Raw genomic sequence first — 23,285 nt, forward strand, 5'->3', positions numbered from 1 at the left:
TGCAGCCTCCTCTTCTAGTGAGTTGTTTAATTGTCCACCACCATTCACGACTGGATGTAGCAGGACTGCAGAGCTTAGATCTGATCATTGGCTGTGGAATGCTTAGCTCTGTCTATCGCATGCTGCTAATGCTGTTCGGCATGCAAGTAGTCCTGAGTTGTAACTTCACTAGATTGACACCTCACTTATAGGTATGCCTGGTGCTGCTCCTGCCATGCCCTCCTGCACTCTTCATTGAACCAGAATTGATCCCCTGGCTTGGTAGCGGTAATGGTTGACTGGGGATATGCCGGGCCCTGAGGCCGCTGATTGTGGTTGAGTACAATTCTGCTGCTGCTGACGGCCCCCAGCACCTCATGTCCAGTCTTCAGTTGCTAGATCTGTTCAAAATCTATCCAATTTAGCATGGTGGTACTGCCACACAACACGATGGAAGATTCCCCCAGTGTGAAGGTGGGACTTTGTCTCCACAAAAATTGTGTGGTGGTCACTCTTACCGATACTGTCATGAGCAGGCAGGTTGGTGAGGATGAGGTCAAGTATGTTTTTCCCTCTTGTTGGTTCCCTCACCAACAGCGCAGACCCAGTCTAGCAGCTAAGTCCTTTAGGACTCAGCTAGCAATGGTTCAACTGAGCCATTCCCCACCCAGAGTACATTTGTGCCCTTGCCACCCTCAGTGTTTCCTACAAATGGTGTTCAACATCGAGGAGTACTGTTCCATTAGCTGAGGGAGAGCAGTATGTGGTAATCAGCTGGAGGTTTCCTTGCCCATGGTTGACCTGATGCCATGAGATTCATGGGGTCCAATGTTGCTGTTGAGGATTCCCAGGGAAACTCTCTCCCAACTTTATATCACTGTGCAGCCGCCTCTACTGGGTCTGCCCTGCAGGTGTGACAGGACATTCCCAGGGATGAAGATGGTGGTGGGGGACATTATCTGTAAGTTCTGATTCTGTGAGTATGACTGTGTCCGACTGTTGCTTGACTAATCTGTGGGATTGCTCTCCCAATTTTGGCACAAGCCCCAAGAAGTTAAATGTTAGTAAGGAGCACTTTGCAGGGTCGACAGGGCTGAGTTTGCTGTTGTCGTTTCCAGTGTCTAAGTCAATGCCGGGTGGTCCATCCGGTTTCATTCCTTATAGGCTTTCTAGTGGTTTGATACAACTGAGTGGCTTTCCAAGGCCATTTCAGAGGGCATTTAAGAGTCAACCCCATTGCTGTGGGTCTGGAGTCACATGTAGGCCAGACTAAGTAAGGATGGCTGATTTCCTTCCCTAAAGGACACTAGTGAATCACATGCATTTTTATGATAATTGACAATGGTTTCATGGTCATTTGACTTTCAATTCCAGGTTCCCATTGATTGAATTCAAATTCCAGAGGGATTTGAACCCAGGTCCTCAGAACTCTGCCTGGGCCACTGGATTACTAGTCCAATGACAATACCACTACACCACCACCTCCCCAACTTAAAACAAGCACTATCACTGAAGAGGAAATACCAGGCAAACTAATGGCACTGTAAATTGACAAGGCTCCTGGACCTGATGGCCTGCATCCTAGAGTCTTAAAAGAAGTACTTGCAGAAATAATTGATACAGGAATTCACCAAGGCTCCTTTGACAGCACCATCCAAACCCACAATCACTACCACCTAGAAGGACAAGGGCAGCAGATAGATGGGGAACATCACCGCCTGGGATTTCCCCTTCAAGTCACTCACCATCCTGACTTGGAAATATATTACCGTTCCCTTCACTGTCATTGGGTCAAGATCCTGGAACTCCCTTCCTAACAGCACTGTGGGTCTACCTGCACCACATGGGCTGTAGCGGATCCATGTGTCCTAGTGCATGGATCAGAAAAGGTTTGCATGGAAGTACAGCTAGTAATTAGGAAAGTTAATAGACTGTCATCGTTTATTGCGAGGAGAATTGAATATAAAAGTAGGGAGGTTATGCTTGAGTCGTACAGGTGAGATCACATCTAGAGTACTGTGCTTGGCATTGGTCTCCTTATTTAAGGAAGGATGCATACGCGTTAGAAGCAGTTCAGAGAAGGTTTTCTCGACTAATACCAGGAATGGGAGGCTTGTCTTTTTAGGAAAGGCTGGACAGGCTGGGCTTGTATCCACTGGGGCTTAGAAGAGTAAGAGGTGACTTGATTGAAAACTTTAAGATCCTGAGGAGTCTTGACAGCATGGATATAGAGAAGATGTTTCTCTTGTGGGAGAATCTAGAACTAGGGGTTACTGTTTAAACATAATGGTTCGCCCATTTAAGACAGAGATGAGGAGAAATTTTTTCTGAGGGTTATGGCTCTTGCAACTCCCATTCTTAAAAGGCAGTGGAGGCAGAGTCTTTGAATATTTTTAAGGCAGACGTAGATAGATTCTTAATAAATAAGGGGGTGAAAGTTTATGGGAGGTAGGCGGGAGGTTACAATCAGATCAGTCATGATCTTATTGATTGGCTGAGGAAGTTTGAAGGGCCAATGGTCCTACTCATGCTCTTAGTTTCTATGTTTGTATGCTGGTAGTTTGTGGAAGCAGTCTCACAGCATGAATCCTATGATGATAACCCTCAGGCTTTTGTCAACAAATATCTATTTAAATTGTGAGCACCAAGTTTTTTCAACTGAGAGTCACAGCAAGCTGTTATGTTTACAAAATTTAAAAAACAAGTGATTCTGACCCAGCGACAGTGAAAGATCGGTGATATATTTCCGAGTCAGGATGGTGAGTGATTTGGAGGGGAACTTCCAGGTGGTGGTGTTCCCATGTATCGACTGCCCTTGTCCTTCTAGATGGTAGCGGTCATGGGTTTGGAAGGTGCTGCCTAAGGAGCCTTGTAGTGCATCTTGTAGATGGTACTCACTGCTGCCACTGTTCATCGGTGGTTTGTGGATGTGGTGCCAATCAAGTGGGCTGCTTTCTCCTAGATGGTGTCAAGTTTCTTGGGTGTCGGAGCCACACTCATCCAGGCAAGTGGAGAGTATTTCATCCCGCTCCTGACTTGTGTCCTGCAGATGGTGGACAGGTTTTGGAGAGTCAGGAGGTGAGTTACTTGCCGCAGGGTTCCTAGCCTCTGACCTGCTCTTGTAGCCAAAGGGTGGAATGTTCCGTGCCCACGTGTTCAGTGGTGTGAGTGGGCAATATGGCAAGATGTCATGAAACCAGTTTGCAATCATCTGTTCAGCCCGTCAATGGCGGGCCGCGTTTCCCACACGTTATGTAATAAATCTGCATATCATTATAAGGCCAGCTCGCCAGACTCATCTCCCCATGCTGAATTGTCCGCCCACGCCAGCATGATTGCATGGTGACATATTTCACAGCTGCACATAAATGACGTGTACCTGGCTGCACTTTGAGGTTTGTTTGCCTATCTTGCTTCGGGCAGCACTCGCAGTCATCAGTACCAGGTTTCACAGACAGCACCACATCACTTTTAGGGGGGCACGTGGGCAGGTCTCTACCTACCAGACCAGCCGTAAGACAGCTGCAAAGGCTTGCTTGAGGAAGGGGTGAAGTGGCCTCAGGCAAGGGAAGAGGCTGCAGAGCGAGGGCTGTACTGGGGAAGTGGGGTATCCCAGGGTTTGTATGGGGGCACAAGTTGCTCTGTGCAAGTGATATCAAGATGGTGAGGGCTGAGGAGGCTGTCTCCAGAGGAGATGAGGCCAGATGGAGATGTGAGGGTGTGTGTGAAAGAGTGAGTGGTGATGTCCCTTGAACTGGCAGTGGGTGAGATGCCAGTGAATGTGTGATCGGCTTGATTGTGTCAGTTTAGAGTGATGAGATGGCTGCCATACCCTGGTGGCATGGATTAGGTCATTCATCCTCTATCTGCACTAGATGGTCAACCTCTTCTGTGCAGCATTGGCGCTGATCACCACTGCCATCGCCTACAAAGCTGGAGTGGTAATGATGCTGACCCTTGTGCAGCCAGAGCGTGGGTAGGGGACAGCACGGCGGGCCTCCACAGCATCCAAAAGGCACGCGAGGGACGCATCACTAAACCTGGGGGCTGCAGTCTTCTTGTCTTTCGGGACCATGTCTTCTTTGCAGCAGCCCTGGGCTGGAAGCACTGAGAAGTGTGCACACAGCTGTACTTTCATTGTGGCGATGGCATGATGAGGTGGCAAGGTGACGGCGTTGTGGGTGAATCGGAGGCTGCCTGCCATCAAAGGAAACGTGTTTCCTGGGAATGCATAATTAATGCGGCGGGTTTGGGGCGTAACAGCGTGAAAAGTCGCCATTGCGGCCGGTGGGTGAAATGTTCCTTTTACCCGCCCACTACTGCACTTAGTGCAAATCTGGGATGTTTCATCCTGCAGTATTCATATGGCTGGTCCAGTTCACTTGTAATTTTACGGAGATCCCCCCTCCCTTCCAATTCCTGATTTACAGCTATTTCAGGGATGTTTCTTGTATCCTCTTTAGTGAAGACCGATGCAAAATACCTGTTCAATTCATCTGCCATCTCCATAATTTCAATTATTAATTCCCCAGGCTTTCTATAGGACCAACACTCACTTTGTTAACTCTTCTTACTTAAATATCTATAGACACACGTCCTATCCATCTTTATATTTCTAGCTTGCTTTCTCCTGTATTCTAATTTTTTCCCTCTTTATTAATCTTATTGTCATTCTTTGCAGTTGTTTAATATTGTGTCCAATCTTTTGACTTGCCACCCAACTTTGTGCGATTCTATGCTTTTTCTTTAAGTCTGATACTGTCTTTAAATTTTTTAGTTAACCACAAATGGTGGGTCCGCTCCTTGGAATTTTTCTTTCTTGTTGGAACGTAACCCATTCTGTGTATTCTGAAACATCTCTTTAAATATCTGCCTCTGAATCTCTATTGACCTATCCCTTAACCTCATTTGCCAATTCACTTTAGCTGGCTCTAGTTTTCATGCCCTCATAATTGCCCCTATTTAAGTTTAAGATACTGGTCTTGGACTCACTCTTCTCTCCCTCAAACTGAATGTAAAATTAAATCATATTATGATCGCTGCTACCTAGGGGTGACTTCACTACCAGGTTATCAATTAATCCTATACCATTGTACAATACCAGGTCTGGTATAGCCAACTTTCTGGTTGGCTCCAGAATGTGCTGTACTGAGAAATAACCACGAAAACATTCTATGAACTAGTCATCAAGGCTACCTTTGCCCATTTGATTTCTCCAGTTTGTATGTAGATTAAAATCCCCCATGATTATCACCATACCTTTCTGCCAAACTCCCATTATCCCTTCCTTTATACTTTATCCTACCATGTGGTTGCAATTAGGGGGTTATACGCCACTCCCACAAGTGACTTCTTGCCTTTATTATTTCTCATCTCAACCCAAACTGCTTCTACATCCTGCTTTCCTGTACTTAGGTCATCCCTCTCTAACGTGCTAATAACATAATTAATTAACAGAGCCAACCCTCCACCTTTTCCTAGCTTCCTGTCCTTCCTAAATATCACATATCCATTAAATGGAGAGAGATTAAAGAATGCTGCAGTATAGCATTGCCCTTATCCATGAAACAGAAATAGTTAGCGTGCAGGTACATCAAATAATCAGTAAAGTGATTGAAGATGTCATCAACAGTACTATCAAGCGGCAGTTGTTCAGCAATAACCTGCTTACTGACGCTCAGTTTGGGTTCCGCCGGGTCATTCAGCTTCTGACCTCATTACAGCCTTGGCTCAAATGCTTCGGCCAGCATTCATTGCCCATCCCTAATTGTCTTTGGCAGTGGTGTGGGCAATTGGGGATGGGCAATAAATGCTGGCCCAGCCGTGAAGCCCACATCCCATAAATGAATAATAAAAACATGCCAAGTGGACTTCTGGCCTTTACTGCAAGTGGAAATATAAAAGTAGGGAAGTCTTGTTACTTCTTTACACAGTTTTGGTGAGACCACATTTAGAGTATTGTGTGTAATTCTGGTCTCCTTATTTAAGGAAGGACGTACTTCCATTAGAAGGAGTTCAGAGAAGGTTCACTAGGGCTGATTCCTGGGATGAAAGGGTTGTCTTAAGAGGAAAGGTTGAGCAGGTTGGGCTGATACTCAGAGGGTAAAAGGATGAGAGGTGGTCTTGTTGAAAGGTTCTGAGGGGACGAGACATGATAGATGAGGATGTTCCCCCTCATTGGGGAATCTAGAACTAGAAGGCATAGTTTCAGAATAAGGGCTCTCCCATTTAAGATGGAGATAAGGAGGAATTTCTCCTCTCAGATGTTCATGAATCTTTAGTATTCTCTGTCCATGAGCAGTGGAGGCGAAATCATTAAATATATTCAAGGCTGAGTTAGACAGATTTCTGAACTATGAGGGTTATGGGGAACAGACAGGAAAGTAGAGTTGAAGTCAAGATCAGGTCAGCATGATACTATTGAATGGCAGAACAGGCTTGAGAGGCACAATGGCTCCTATTTATTCTGTTCTTATGTTTCTTGAAGTTGCTAATGTAAGTCAAATATTTGTTGCAAGTCCATCATGTTGTTACGGAAGCATTCCATCACAATACATATGCAGATTATGGATGTGACTACCAAAATACACTTCCTCTAAAGAAATTTGTCTGCAGATGCTCCAGAATCTGTAACAAGGTTTGTGATCTGCAACCTGTTGTGGCTGGGAAGTCTGTTCTAACAGTGGCACAGATGCAAGTAGTGTTTGCAAAAGAAACAGAAACTGCAAATGCATACTACATGTTGCAAACCTTTTGAGAATAGCTTTGCCTGCATTTTCATCACTATTAACTGTAAATCACTGCTGGTTATAATCATCACAGAAACAGCTTTCAAATCCAGAAAATGAATTGGAACTGATAATATCCATTTTTATTCAGTAATTCTGATCTTCAACTATGTACCAGTTTTACACATTTTACAAACGTAACACATACATTTGTCAAATGAGCAGGGACATGTCAGAAATTAGTTTGAAAAACTTTTTTTTAAAATCACTGATCAAAACCTCATCCCGCTTGTGGATGAGGTTTTGCAAAAAATGCAAAGGTCGCCTGGCCAATTCGCCTGCCCGCCAACCGTAAGGTCGGCCGGGCAGCAAAAAATTTCTTTTAATGATGACTTTAATGGCCTTAATAGGCCACTTAATTGTCAGCGGGTGCGCTGCCGACTCCTGAGCATGCGCGCCAACATCGCACCAGTGTGCGATGATGTCAGGTCACTTGCCCGATGTCATTGCGCGTCATCTTATGCTCGTTTGGGTCAGGCACACACCCGTCCGACGAGCGAAATATTCTGCCCCATGAGAAATGATGTACTAATAAAAGGACAGACAAAGAACAAATGTAGCAGTTCAAAACTGGGCATCGATGAGACACTTTGGACCACCGTTAGCAGGAGAATTATATTCCACCACAGTGTGAAACCTCAGGGCCCAGCATATTTCTCACTTTTCTATTATGATCAAACTAGGCGTATTGCCCCGTAGAGAGTATGCTGGAGCAGCACCAGACACACCTAAAAATGAGGTGCCAATCTGGTGAAGCAGCAACAGGGGCCACATGCTTGCTAAACAGCAGAAGCAGCAAGCTATGTTCAGAGTTAAGTGATTGCACAAACAATGAAGCAGATTAATCCTGCAGTAGTCCTGCTGCATCCAGTTGTGAATGGAGGTGGACATTTAAACAACTTACTGGAGGAAGAAGCTCCACAAATATCCCCATTCTCAATGAAGGAACCCAGCACAAGAGTCCAAAAGACAAGGCTTAAGAATTTGCAACCAGCTTCAGCCAGAAGTGCCGAGTGGATGATCCATCTCTGCCGCCTCCTGAGGTCCCACCATAAGAGAAGCCAGTCTTCAGCCAATAAGATTCATTCCACATGATATCAAGAGATGGTTGAATGCAGTGGATATTGCAAGGGCTGTAGGCCACAACAACACCTTAGCTATAGAGATCCATCATCGGCAGAGAAGAAAAGAGTTGACGTTTCGACTTTTCCTTCTCCACTGATGCTGCCAGACCTGCTGAGTTTTTCCTGGTAATTCTGTTTATGTTTTGGATTTCCAGCATCTGCAGTATTTTGTTTTTACACCTCTAACCAAGTTGTTCCAGTAGAGCTACAGCATTGACATCTACCTGACAGTGTGGAAATTGCCCAGATATGCCCTGTCCATTATTACCCTGTTAGTCTACTCTCAATCATCAGTAAAGTGATGGAAGGTATCACCAACAGTGCCATAAGTGGCACTTACTCAGCAACAACCTGCTGACCAATGATAGGTTTGGGTTCTGCCAGGGCCACTTGTCATCAGGCTCCAGTCATCATTACAATCTTAATCCAAACATGGGCAGAAGAGCTGAGTCCAGACATGAGGTGAAAGTGACCACCCTTGACACCAAAGCACCTTTTGACCGAGTGTGGCATCAAGGAGCCCATTCAAAACTGAAATCAATAGGAATCAGGGGGAAACTCTCCAAAGGTTGGAGCCATACCTAGCACAAAGGAAGATGGTTTAGGGTGTTGGAAGCCAGTCATTTCTTACCCAAGATGTCACTGCCATGGTTCCTCAGGGTAGTGTCCTAGGCCCAACCATTTTCAGCTGCTTCATTAATGACCTTCCCTGCATCATAGGGTCAGAAGTGGGATAGTCACTGATGATTGCATAGTGTTTTTTTTACCATTCTCAATCCCTCAGATATTGAAGCAGTCTATGCCCTTTTGCAGCAAGATCTGGACAACATTCAAGCTTGAGTTCGTAAGTGGCAAATAGCATTTGCACCTCACAAGTGCCAGGCAATGACCACCTTCAGTGAGAGACAGCCTAACTACCTCACTTTGAATTCAATGGTATTACAATTGCCAAATCCCTCACCATCACTATTGGAGCTCACAATTGCTCAGAATCTTAACTGTACCAGTCATATAAACACTGTGGCTACAAGAGCAGGTCAAACGCTAGGAGTTATGCAGTGAAGAATCACCTTCTGACTCCCAAAGCTTGTCCACAATTTATTATGCATGAGTCAGGAGTGTGATGGAATGTTCCCCACTTTCCTGGATGAATCCAGCTCCAAATCTCAAGGAGTTCAAACCATCCAGAATAAAGTAGCCTGCTTAATCTGTGTCCCATCTATCATCTGAAATACTCAATCCCTGCACCACCACCATGCTATGGCTGCAGTGTACACTATCCACAAGGTCCACTGCAGCAAATTGCCAAGCCTCCCTCAACAGCATCTTCCAAATTTGCAAGCTCTGCCATCTAGAAGGACAAGGGCAGCAGACACATGGAAACACCAACCCCTGCAGGTTCTCCTCCAAATTACTCATCATCCTGACTTGGAACTATATTGCCGTTCCTTCACTGTCGCTGAGTCAAAATGCGGGAACTCCCTTCCTTACAACACTGTGGGTGTGCCTACACCACAGGGACAGCAGTCGTTCAGCAACATCTTATCAAGGGTAATTAGGGATAGCCAATAAATACTGAACTTTCCAACAATACTTATGGCCTATGCATGAGTTAAAAAAAATAGAATGTCTTGATCAAATCTATGTGATTTCGAGTCTCTAAAGCATTTTAACTCTGTGCTCATTGTGTGCATTTGTGTTCAGAAATGAGGATTAAGTGATTTTTGTGGATGTCCTCACTTCCCTATTCGGTGTTCTTGCCACCCACTTCCCTACTTGGTGTTCTTGCCATGTTTTAATAGCTGGTACTTCGTCAATCCCTGGAGCCTTGTTGCTCTTCAGGCTCTTGATGGATCTTTGAACCTCTGATCTTGCAATTTCTCCCAGGTTGATGGTCAGCTGCTGAGGTGTGGTGCTGTCATCGACCTCATGGTCGACCATGGAGCTGGGGTTGGGTTCCATGCACCTTGCTTCCTGCTCCTCGCCATCAACAGCATCCTGCCATTCTTGCCCATGATTGGTACAGTGGTATTGCTTCTTGCACCAGTCAGTTCCAATATGATCCTGTACAGCGTCTTGAAGTTGTTCCAATTTGGTGCTTCTTGTGCCTCCCTGCCTTTTAGCTCTATCTAACCGCGTTTATTTCTCTTGCAACTTTTCTTCATGGCTTAATCTAGTCCTCTGTACTTCTCATTGTCTTCTCGTCCTTGTTCTATGTTCTTTTCCTGGTCCCTCTTGATCTTCACCAACTTTCTTTCATCAATCAACTTCCATGTTGGGCCAGTGATTCATCGTTCTTTGTTGATTCCTCTCATCCGGTCAGTGGAGACTTCTGCAGTCTCCTTAATTTCTCTTTTGAAGATTTTCCACTGTCCCTCGATGTTGCCCAACCTCAGTAGTACTTTGAATCTGTTGGAAACTGTCCGACATGTCCTCATCCCTCAGTTTTTCCACTGCAAACGGCTGTTGTGACTTTGTGGGTGTTGCCTTCTTCAGGTTCGGGTGGGCCTTGCCTAACGCATGGTGGTAGCCCGATCCTACATCAGCACCTTAACAACTCTTGTAGGGGTGTCCTCCATCTGCTGCTGACACATATATAGTCAATCTTGTTCAGCATGTTACCATCTGGAGACCTCCAAGTCGGTTTGCGGATGGCCTTGTGTTTGGAGAAGGTATTCCCGATGCTGGGCCTATTGTTGTTACAGAAAGCCAGCAGTTGTTCGCTGCTTCCGTTGAGCATGTTGCTGACCCACGGTGCCCGATTGTACTGTCCAGTCCTCACCACATGTTGTCAAGCTTAGCAATGAGGTTCATTACCATTCACTTCTGCGACTTTGCTTTGAAGCAAGCTGAAGACTAACAGGATGAAAGTTCCCTCTATCTGAATGCTAAAATTATCCTGCATGGACTGAGTTGAACATTTTCAACCTAGTATCTGTGGCTGTGGCATAAAGTTTTATCATTCATTATAAACTGACAGTGTAAGTTTAATAAATCTACCATGCCACTCCCAGTACCTGTAGATGCAAATGTTGTAAAATTATGCTTTTTACTTATTTTAACTGATGTAATACTGTTTACTCAAATCGTGCAGTTTTGCAACATGTACAAGGGGAAGCACAGTGAGGCATATACTGTAATTCTAAGTGAGGGGCTTGGATTTATCCCTACCCACCACACAAGTAGGCAGATAACATCATCCTGCATTTCACTCATTAATGCCCCACCAGGATCCCACCACCTTCAACTTTAAGTCGCTTTAAGGCGGCAGGGTCTGATGAGAACATTGGGCCCTGACTCTAACCGCAGCCTGAGCTGTAAAGGCACTGCAGTTTTCCTGCCAGGTAAAGTGAAGGGAGATGAGGATCAGAAGCAGAGGGGATCATTCAAGTTAAGTTAATGCTAAGCTTCTGATGTAAGGTCATAGAACTGAAACATTGGCCCGAAAGTTCCAGCATCCCCCCCATACACACCCACCTGCACGCCACCACACCCCCCCCCACCCCGCCCCGCACTCACCCCTCCTCGCCATGACAGGTTCCCCCTGCGGCGGGGCAGGTGAGACATTGAAATTTCCATTCACATCAGAGGGCCCAGAAGATCCTGCTAGTGCGAGGGGCTGCAAAATTCCAGCCTTTAACTCAGTTTCTCTCCGCAGATGCTGGCTGAGTATTTCCAGCATTTTCTGATTCTATTTATTTTAAGCTTGTTTTCATGGGGAAGCAGGGACCTCCATCCCCACACTGGACCTGAATTTCTACAGGCCAGTGGTCATTGCCTGCCCACGTGATAGTGACTGATCAGATTGTCCATGCATGTAGCCACACTGCTAGTTCAAACAACTACCAAGCCTACCCAGCTGTGGGAAGTCAAGGATGTTGTTACTTGTATGCAATGGGCAAAATGTGGGGAACTTGATAAGATTGCTATCTTGATCAACATCAACACAACAGCCCCTTCCACGCTTTTTCAGGCACTAATGCAGAGGGTTAACGTACTGGTCCTTGCACTGCTGGACACTTGATTTGACTCCAGCCCAGGTTGTCTCCTCTGTTACCAGTTAACAGCATTTTAAACCCAGCTTCTGGTGAGCAAGTGTGATTTGCGAGAAATAGAGATTATGCGATGGTCCAGTTGGGGAGTGTTTTTCTAAGGCTAAAGATCAGGCATATTTGTTCGGCTACATTCGGGAGACAGCTTTACCCTCTGACAGGCCTGCCCTATAACTGAGTCTGAAGTGCTTAAAACAGATGTGCTTGAAATGGGATAGATTTCCATTTCTACGTGCTAACACTATCTGCCTTGATGAGGACACGCAGTTACAGAAAACAACAGTAATTTACTTGCAAATCTGACTCATTGCAATGCTGTTGGGGGAACAGGGATGTAAATGATTTGCTTTTGAGGAAATCATATGTTCTCACACCTCATCTATCTGATTTCTAATGGATTTATGATGACCAACATCAGTGCTTTAGAGAACTGTAATTGCAAGCCCCACATGGACTTTATAATCATTACAGAAGCTCTGCTCATGGCTACAGTCTAAGTATAAGGATTGTTGATTTTAATGATATACTGATTGATATATAATGAAAACCAAATAGGGACTGATTGCTGCTGTGCTCGGCTTCAGCTAATTAGAGACTCTGAAAGGTCCAATGCATGAGCCAAAGTTCTCACTGACAAAAAGAACATGCAGTGGAAAAAGGCAACACAATTAAACTAGAATAAACAGAAAAGTACACTTAATGACTGAATGGTAGCATCAGCCTGGAAATAATGTTTTACTTTGTGCTCATATTAATTGAGAACTGCATTAATTACCTTTCAAGTTTATTATCTGATGACAAAGATCATCAGCTCGTCAATTTATGATAAATACAGCCCTAATTAGCTACAACATAAACTCCATCTATACACACACCATTTTAACCAGAAAAATAATGTTTCAGAAGATTATGCTAAATGCTTAAAAGGAGGGCTTTTTGATTCATTTTTCTGAATAAGGCATATGTGCAAGGTGAAGCTTAAATACAATTTTCTGTCATTTTCATATCTTCTTTGCCATACAAAATGAGAATTTAATAAGAATCCTAAAATATGAATCTTATGTTTTTTTAGGATCTTTTGAACAATATTCTAGATAACCTTAATGTTTTTGGTTGTCTAAGTTTATTATTTAATAAAGAGTTTACAAACAGTATTAATGATTTTGGGCTGTTTGATCACCACCGCCAAACCCCCTTCAACACCCACTCCCATCCCCCAGCCAACCCCCCCTGCAGAAGCAAGGTTGACGTGGAGCTGACTTGCTCCATGCTAGCCTGCTCTGCAGATACAGCAGGGAGGAAGTCCCGCCCTCAGGAGCTCCAGCAGTCCCGGCAGCGCGAACACTGCATCAGTGGACGCTGCCGGCACGGCAAGCATGCCCTAGAAGAAGGCGCCATGGATCCCGGAGCAAAGTAAGTCCGGGCTATTGGGCGGGGAGGGTTTAGGCAGTTTAGGGTGGGGGCAGTGGGTTTTGGCGAGCTGGCGAGTAGGAAGTGAAGGGTGTAATATCTTGATGCGCAAAGGGCACCCCCTGAAGACGGTGCCATGCCTTCCTTCCTGCCCTTTCTGAGAAAACGGCCTGCCCAGTCCCACCCAACTGCCCACACCAACCATGTTATGGCGTGGGCAGCGTATTATCGGGGTCAATTGGCTTGTTAACAAGCTCGATTGGCCCTCGATTATTGATTTAAGTGTGGCAGAAGGGCAGCCGCTTTCGGCGCCCACCCACCAACTGTATGATGGGGATGAGCTCAGGGGCGGGCGAGAAGGCGGTGGGGCAGGGACCCGCCTTACGTAATGAGACCTCCTACCGAAAACATGCCCGGTGGGGACTTGTACAATCCGGACCGATATTTCTACATCGGGGATGAAATGAAAACTGTGCAGAGCAGCAATACAGCAGTATTGTCAGTGAGATGTGAAAAGACAGCATGAAATGCGAACGCAGTACAGTTACCTTGCACTTGCAAGTCGTGCAGGGGGATCCAGCCGTGGTCCATATGGAGCCGCTCAGCCGTGTTATCCCATGGTTGTCTATACATGTCTGTCGGATGTCATAGACCACGTTGTCAGCTAAGCATGGATCACTCACACAATGTGGGCAACACTCTCCCTCTGGAATGGTCGTATACTCACAGCTGAATGTTGGACAGTTTAAAGGCCAGCAGTCCACTTCTCCCTGCTGCAATGCAAAACATACATGATTAGGAATGCTCAAAAATCTCAGGGGAACTTCCATCATTATACTAGGTTAGAAAGTGAATGAGAACCTGCAAATCATACATCTCTTGAGAAATTCCGATGGCAGGTTAGCATTCAAAGTGTAAAAAATAGCGGCTCTTCACAACTAAAACTCTGTGTATTCCCATCTACATGTTGTTCAGCAGCCCAAAAATACTCCCTTGTACAAAGTCCTTATTAAAATTATGTTCATCGTTCAGATTAAGAGCAAAAAAAGTACACGCTGGAATATTTTGACAAAGGTTAGAGTATTACAGAAGTCCTTTGGTTAATGGGTAACATCCCTGTCTCTGAGCCAGAAACTCTGGGTTCGAGTTCCACCCCAGGACTTGATGGCCAAGGAAAGTGAAATCATAATGCGGCCAAACAGGTTGAATGTCAACTTGTAAATCCTTGCAACATATGCCAATGGCTGGCGATAAGAGCAGGAGAAGTTCCTGGTCACCCATGTTATCGAGAGAAAGTTGAAGCTTTTACCATCACTTTTCGTAGTTTTGGGCTACGTCATGTATGTAAAAGTGTCTGTTGCCAGAACAACTCAAACCCCATGGTATGCTCAGCTGATTGGAGGCCAGTGTGGATCAGATTGGCACCAACAGCATGGGGTTCAATCCCCATTCTGGCTGGGGTGGATTCGGGACCAACCTCAATGCCCTACCCATGGTGGAGGTCGTGCCGCTGTGGGTCAGATCTGCCTTCGGGCAGAGAACTCAAGGAAAAGAAGAAATTGCGAAAAGGAAAGATGGAACTGACTGGGAATCAAAAAGATCTTCTTGTGGAGGCAGAGGCATGGCTTAGGTACTAAGTGAATACTTTGTATCTATCTTCACTAGTGAATCAATGTTGTCAATGTCTTACTAAAGAGGTAGTAGAAAAATTGGATTGGATTGGATGAAATAGATCAAGAAGAAATGCTTAACAGGTTGGCAGCATTCAAAACAGAGAAGTCACCGTACCTGTATGTGTGCACTACAGGTTGCTGAGGGGTGTGGAGCCTCTGGCTTCAATCATCCAATTGTCCTTAGATATGAGCTGGTGCCAGAGTATTGGAGGATTGCAAATGTTGCACCCATGCTCAAAAAATAGGGAGAGGGATAAATAAACCTTTAGGCCAGGTAGCCTAACCCCGGGGGTGGGTATGATAGCATGGTGGTTATGTTAGTGGACTTAATTCAGGGGCCTGAAATTAATGCTCCAGAGAACTCATTGAGTTCAAATCTTACAATGACAGCTTGGGAAGTTAAATTCAATCAATTTAATACATCTGGAATTAAGGGTAATATCATGAAACTACTGTCTGTGAGCTCTACTCACAGTGGGACCCTCTGTTCCTGCTTAAACTTCGCAGCAGATGGGTTTTTGCTGTTGAAGTTCTCCTAATTCAATCTTATTGGGACCAGATGCCTGCTGTTAAAATATGGTCAACACTCAAAGATCAATTACGAATACACCATCTCGAATTCATGCCTTTTAGAAAACAACTGACAGAGGCCAATAATCAATTCATAGGTAAATACATAGACAAAGGGCATGATTGCGACTGTACAGTGGAAGAGCTAGCTGACAGAGTAATTAAGCTTGTCATAGCATCTAGTCAAATGGAAGCATTCCAAAAGGACATCTTGGACCAATCCCGTGATTACACCATGGCAGCACTATTACAAAGTGGATGTAAGTTTGAAACTATACTACTGGGTACACAGAGTCCATGTGAAATTCATCCACCATTGGCATGATAGCCAATACAGGCAAACCTAAGAGCCAATGTGGGCAATGTGACCTCAGACATGCACCCAGAAAATGCTCAGCTTTTAATGCTGTATTCAAGGCATGTGGCACCAGATGGCACTGGGAGTGCCAGGGCAGAAAGCAAACGCCAAAACAAATGGTTTGGTGTCATAAGAAGTCACAACAGATGCCAGACAGTTACAGCATTCTAACCAATCAAGAGTGTGCACCAAACAGCGTCAAGGCAAGATCCACAAAATGCCTAGCCAAGCTATATGGTCAGATGGCAAGGGTGACCAGAACATTGACACACAAAGGGAACATCAAAGAATGCATTGGCATAGTGGTACCAACAGAAGCCTTTGCCACCATCGAGAATATATGCCCAAAGGTGCAGGGCTAGCATTACCTATGTGGAAAAATGGATACAAATGCAGGTGCAAACACCCTTCCACTTTGTACACTGAAGTGCAGGTACCCACATAAGTGGCAAGTGACGATTCAACCAACTAATGACAAACTCACTATGTACAATGACTTGCAGATTCCATCCCTAGGATCCATTACACTCAAGTATTGCTACAAAAACTCACCCGGGTCACCCCAGATATTTTATATTGTGGACACCACAAGTTAAATGATCATAGTCTTACTGGAGTGCAAGGCTTGGCTTTGGTCACCATCCATGGCAACATCAAGACAATGATGAAGACCAGAGACCACAAGGAGCACCACTGGAAACCCTACACTGGGAGAAGGTCACCTAATGTGGCAATGCAGATTGTTAGCCAACAGGCTACACGACATTGTTTGAACCAAATACATATAGCAATTCCAAGCTTGCGAACTTCATATTGCGGAACCAACATGGATAAACCTCTGAAGTGATCACCCATTTACTTGAGAAACAAGGGAAGATGAAAAACGCCCAAGATCGGCATGCAGGTAATGAAATACCCAGCCTGAACATCGGAATGAAAGTTCAAGTACAGCACCCAACTGCTGGCACCGGGAATCCATCAGAAATTGTTAGCATATGCCCACAACCAGTTTTGTATCAAGTACAAACACCAAACAGCATAATATTGCAACGAAACAGATGCCAAATTGGAATAGTACCACAAGCAGAAACAGCGAGCCTTCCTACTGCGAACAGAATACGGTTTATGATACAACACAAACAACAGTGAAAACATACAGCAACTTCCAGCAAGGATCACCATGACTAAGCCTTGAAGGATAAGCAAACTGCCAATACGTTTCAGAGAATTGTAAATTTATTACCCTGTATTAAAGTACATTAGGCGCAATGTTATTTTCTTTAGCTTTCATGTAAATATTTTGATTCTTCAAAGGTAAATGTTTAGTTAGAAAAAAGGGGAAATGCTGTGATATGATGTGCATGCACCTTTAAAGCCACATATCTTCAACTACTGTCAATCATTACCACCTCAAAGGGATATGATGTAGTAATCCCATGTCTTGTATGCTCTCTGAAAGCAGCAGTAGTCGAGGTCAGATATGTGCCTCATAGTCTCCCAATGAGTATTATCTGTATATAGTCTTATATTAAACCAAGAACTAGAATAGAGATAGTTTAAGTACGTTATATTGTATTTGTGGGTGTTAGGAGTGAGTTTTAGCTTTGAAGTCTAAGTGTATTTCTGTATTTGTGTGTTAAGAAAAGATTGAGTTGAGTTTTAGTTTCACATTAAAAGGCACACACACACACACACACACACACACACACACTAGCACGCACGCACGCACGAAGGTGCCAGAATAGGCAGCACATTAAAAGTTGCAGATAGCAAGTCCCAAGCTAAAGAGGAGAGGTCCCAAGGCCAAAGAGTCAGACAAAAACAGGAGAAAGTCCTAAGAAGACATCCTAGTCAAAGGAAGGACAGGAACCTGGAAAAGGTTCTGTTGAGTGAAGAGTGAGGAGCAGAGGAAGGCTTCAAGCCGAAGAGGCAGTTGAAGGTCTATAACTCTTTGTATGGGCATGTAAAGCAGTGGTGTATTGTTGGTGGCTGAGTCAGTGAGATAAAGTGTGTGGAAGATTGAATGCCTGTGATGACCTAGGGGAGAAGAACATCAAAAGGAGAGTTTGAAACTCTGGGCATGAATCTTTGCGGAAAACCTGAGAGAAAGTGTTGGTTTGGGACAAAATTCCAAAGCGAGTTCTTGGAGAGTGGAGTTTGGAAACCCTCATGTGAAAGACAGAGTTCAGTGAGACCTGTTGGCTTACAGTGTGACAGGCGCCTGGGGGTTGCTGATGAGAGATTCATAGCATCTGTTTGGAGTGGTATCTGTCACTTGGTTTCAGAGTGTGGTGTGCCTGACCACAGGCCACCAATTGGTTTACATGGACTGTGTACTCACTATGAACATTAGACTATAAGATAGCTATTGTAACTTGTGTTATCTTTACAAATCTGTATATATCTGTGAAGGTACAGTTGTGAGTGAAGGAGTAATATAATATAGTTAATCTTTTCTTGTTTAATAAATGCTTTATTATTTTGTTAAAAGTTCATCAGCTGACTCCTGTGACTCTGTTCAGTAGCTACTCTCCACATTCCTAAAAATGAAATTAGGCTCTATCAAGCTGAGTTCCATCCTGAGATCAAGCTTGCTCAGTGGCACCATCACTGGGATCATAACAGAACCCACCTTGTTGTTTCTTCAATCCTTTATATAATTTGTATGTTTTCGTTGAATAAAGAACATAACAATGGGAATTCCCCATGAAAATTCAGACACATACCAAACATCGGCATTGCTGGCAGTTATAAGTCCAGATGTCTCCACTGCGATAGACCAGATGTCCATTCTGGTGCAAACACTGGCTGGTCACTCTGGTGTCACATTCTGAACAGCAGAAGAGGTCTACATTCGGATTACGACAATCACAAACAGTCCTTCTGCAGAAAATCTTCCCATCCTATAATCAGGGAGGGAGAAAAAAGCTTTCACACTGAAGAAGTGTCATTGAATTTCAGGCATCTATAAAAACAAACTGCAACTGATGTTTCTCTTTGATGAATTAGTAACAGACACATATTAATAGTAAATCTGCATTAAAGCCAAATGCTTATGCTAAGGTATATCACAATGTTGAATGAATAATTCACTTAAGTCTATACAGAAAGATTCTAATCAAACACTGGTATTCCAATAGGCTTTGAGAGATCACTATGAGAATCAGACTCCTGAAACTTAAGTTATTCCAAAGTGCACAAGGCCCAACCACAATCTATACTGAAAACTTTGCTCTAATGTTAGCATGTTGCTTACTAGGGCTAGGGAGAGAAAGCATGGGTCCTGGTGCTGCTCCTGTTTCTGGGTCACTTATTAACCGCCACCTCCCCCCCAATGCTCCACCCCTTTAACACCATCCCCCTCCCCCACAATGAAGCATGTTTTTTTCCCCTTTCAAGATTCCCCAACAATGTAACCAAAAAAAAAAATCACAGAAATGTCCTAGTAAAATGACAATGCCATTATTGGCATCTGGTTATAAACATTGTCCAATTATCTATGCAGCATGGGTCATTAATATTAAGAACAGCAATGATATAATGCAGTGTTAGTTTGTGTGTGCCACAAACCAACTGGGACAATTAAACTAAACAAAGAGTACAAATTTTACTTTAATAGCATTGTGCAACATTGTTAATTTAATGGGAAAATATCTCACTGGTTATTTATAACACTGCAGATGATAACACCGATTTCAGTGACTGCCTCATCCCTTATTAACATGTTCTACACATTGTACCATAAGTAGACGGTGGCAGAAAATGCACATCTGGGGGAAAGATTCAATACTTGCAACCCAAATAAATTGCATAAGATCTTTTCCATTCAGTAGACGAAGTAGAAGATTTTCTCCTGCCTGGGTGCATGCTATTATTCAATATAATTATTTCATACAAGGAGTGTAATTGGATTCCATTTTATCAGTAATCTCACAGGTAGAAAGATCAAATGACTCCTGAGAACAACATAGGTCTTCAATGTCAGCGAGAAGCTTTGGAGTCCTCAGGTGTCTCTGTGTGACACAACTTTTAAGAGGCCAGAGGCCAAAGACTGGATGGTTCACAATTGTATTTGTGTTTTCTTGATCAACAAGTCTGAAGACTCTGCTGATTGCTGCTTTTCACTACAATATATTTTCAATATCTACTGTGCAACACAATTTTATCACGCTATTTCTAAACCTCAATAAACTCATAAAAGCACTAAGATTGAGTGGTATAATAGGTAAGTGGGCAAAAAGACAAAATTGAAGTCAATAGAAAAGACTCTTAAGAATCATGTACAGTGCAAAACAGACTACTGATTCACTATGAACCTATGATACATTCCTGTCCTGGCAATTTCACCCCACAAAGCCTACTCAGTAAACTTGCATTAGGAACAAAATAAACAGAACTCCTGCCATGATTCCACCTTCTGTTTGCAAGACAATTATGGATGACAAAGGCCATCTAGTGCACCTCATCTCATCCATCCAAATGACATATGAACATATGTATTAGGAGCAGGAGTAAGCCATTAGGTCCCTCAAGCCTGCTCTGCTATTTGATAATATTGCCTACATTATACCAACTCAAAAGTACTTAATTGTCTGTAAAGCAATTTCAGGCATCATGAAAGGTGCTATATAAATGTAGGTTTTGTCTTTCTTTCATTACACCTGCATGCAGTAGGCAGGGTGACTGTAGAAATGGTGAAATTGAATGCCCAATGCTGATTCTCTAAGGATAATTAATCCCAGAGCAATCAACTGATGCTAGGAAAGTGGTTACAAAAAAAATCAATATATTTACAAAACAATTAAATTCTGTAGCTAATACAACCTTATTATTCTGACTTTTCTGGTGCCAATCCACAATATACCATAAATGGCATCTGCTCCTTGTATGTTAATGGCGCTATCCCCCGGATCTGTCAATCAGACTTCTACCAACAGCTCAGGAAAAATGCAGATTGCATTGTTGTTCTGAATTTTTCAGAGAAGGATGATACATAGCACATAAATTCAGTACGGCCTTAAATTAACTGGATTGTTTCCCCTTCCCCCAGAAACTGTCATACAAATTATGTTGTACATCATGAATTGATAGAGGTTCTAGGGTGATGGGGTAGAGATCAGTAAAGCCTTTCTTTAAGTAATCTCCAAGTGACAAACATGGATTTAATTTCCAAACTTTGTAAGAATAATAAAATAGGTGATAGTGAGTCAATACTGTATTTTTGCATTACTCCCAGTTTATATTTTCTTATATTGATTTTGATGAGGCCCAAGATTCTCAAGCCTCCGGTACATCAACACAGTATGTCATCAGAATTGTGTCTACTTTAGCGCACAGTGAAAATTTAGACTGCTTTTTATATGCTGGTTTAAATTCAAAACAGAATTTCAAGACACGTACAGTATTTAATTTTGTGGTGCTAAACACTAAAAGTGACCCTCTCACCCCACCGCAGTCCCAACCCCCCACACCCCCACCACAGCCGACTGCCCCCTATCAGTCCCTGAAACTTGCCTGAAGGTCGGAAGCAGCAGCAACAATTCCTATTCACAACTACAGTCAGTGAAACTAACCTTATAGACAGGCTTTAAAAAAATCAGAAGTGTCATGCTGACGGTTCCGACCTTTTTTTAAAGTCAGTCTTTCAGGTCTCCTGCTCAGTCTGGTTGCCATTTATCACACTGAGTAGCCCCCACCCCACCCCACCACCTCCCCGCCCCGCCAGCCCCAAGTGATTGACATTGTCTGTACCCCACTTTCCTGGGCGCTGTTGCTCACTAAAACATGTGCATTTCTGGCGCACTTTTTGGCTTCCTTTTCATATTGTTGCAGCATATGTGATTGTTAATGTGATGATGCCCAAGTGTCACTGTACTTGCCTCTGCTCAGTGGTAACGCACACATCCTAAATCAGAGTTCAAGAGGACTGGCACTGTTGGAGGTGCTGTCTTTCCAATAATTTGTTAAACTATGTGTCTGCCCCTCTCACATCACAAGGCCACATTACACTATTCGAAGAAGGGGAGGATCACTGCACTGATGTTGTGGTGGTGGCGGGACCAGTCGGGACTATTGTATAAGTCTGGGGAGTAAGTTGGGGGGTCTCTGGTCGGTAAACCAGGGTGACACCCCTCTTGGCCCATGCTTGTTGCTCTGAATCAGGGCAAACATGAAATGAAATCTGGAAGAACTTTGATGTCTTTTAGCAGTATACTGCTTTCTTATGCAGTAATAAAAGACATTGCTACCGTAGATGCTGGCGTATAAGTTGACCTTTGAAGACTCAAAAAATCCCTCCAAAAAAGGGGATGGACTTATAGACTGAGTATAAAATTGAACTGCCGGCATGGATAGTCACCATTATGGAATACCTTCAGCCTCCGACGCAAGGAGTGGGCATGTCTTAAATTCCCGCACATCTTCACAACATAGCCTGCATCGTCTTGTGCCTAGTTATAGGGCACTGGTAAGTAAAACATGCATTTTTGAGGCAAAAAATTGAGGCTGACTGCTACTACTGCGAGTATAGCATGTCATGGCTGAAAAGGGAGGTCGACTTATCTGCCGAGTACATGCAAAAACATGATTTTGGGGGCAGGAAAAAAAGGGGTCTGCCTATGCACTGGGTCGACTTATGCTGCAATTTATGGTATTTCCTTTTTTGCTGATGGCTAATAATTCTTCATTGCCTTTCTAATCTTCTCTCGTCCCTTCTATTCTTCGTAAATTTCTCAGTGTTCCCTTCTAAATAATCTCTGCATTCAGCAAATATTTCTTTTTGAACCTCAGATATGCTGAACATGTTCATCACTTCTCAAATTTAGATTGCCATCAGGGAATTAAGAGTGGAGGGAAATTCTGCCTCCTTGGAAAATGCAGGTCACTGGAACAGGGACAGTAATAAAGTCATCTGACTCCAGGCCAAAATTGTTAGAAATCTCGAGACACCTTTATTTATTGCTTTCCCATGGTTGGAAATGTCTCAAGCTAACCTTGACATACATGCTCTTGCTGCTTGTTCTTTTGTGGTCAGAACGCTCGAGACTCTGCAATCCCTGTGCATGAAGAGAAAACCAAAGACGGAGTCGCCAATGATGACGTGCATTCAACAGAATTTCTAGAGATAACTCTGCACTGTTGCCATCTTAGATGTTGAGGCTCTGAGATGCAATGCCTTTTGGGCCTCAATACCAGTGGAACTGTGCAATGGACCCGCAATCTTCCAGAGCAAACAGGCCAAGACCCCCAGTTCAATTATGGGAATGGCTCATTTGAGCAAATAGGGAGGGTGCATTGTGCCATTAGGTTCAGCAACACCCACCTGAATTGTT

At 43.8% G+C, this 23,285-nt stretch overlaps 1 protein-coding gene across 6 annotated transcripts in view; it reads right to left on the minus strand.

The window, feature by feature from the left end:
• LOC121283444 (protein kinase C-binding protein NELL1-like) overlaps window positions 1–23,285 on the minus strand; it is an 839,758-nt gene that overhangs the window by 6,164 nt on the left and 810,309 nt on the right. For all 6 annotated transcript variants that reach the window (XM_041198022.1, XM_041198019.1, XM_041198018.1 and 3 more), the window contains 2 exons: window positions 18,681–18,857; window positions 13,902–14,126 (listed from right to left, as the gene is read on the minus strand). In XM_041198022.1, the coding sequence (XP_041053956.1) occupies window positions 13,902–14,126; window positions 18,681–18,857 (402 nt within the window). The remainder of the gene's footprint in view (window positions 1–13,901; window positions 14,127–18,680; window positions 18,858–23,285) is intronic.

This window comes from Carcharodon carcharias, chromosome 10, assembly GCF_017639515.1.
Source record: "Carcharodon carcharias isolate sCarCar2 chromosome 10, sCarCar2.pri, whole genome shotgun sequence".
NCBI lineage: Eukaryota > Metazoa > Chordata > Chondrichthyes > Lamniformes > Lamnidae > Carcharodon > Carcharodon carcharias.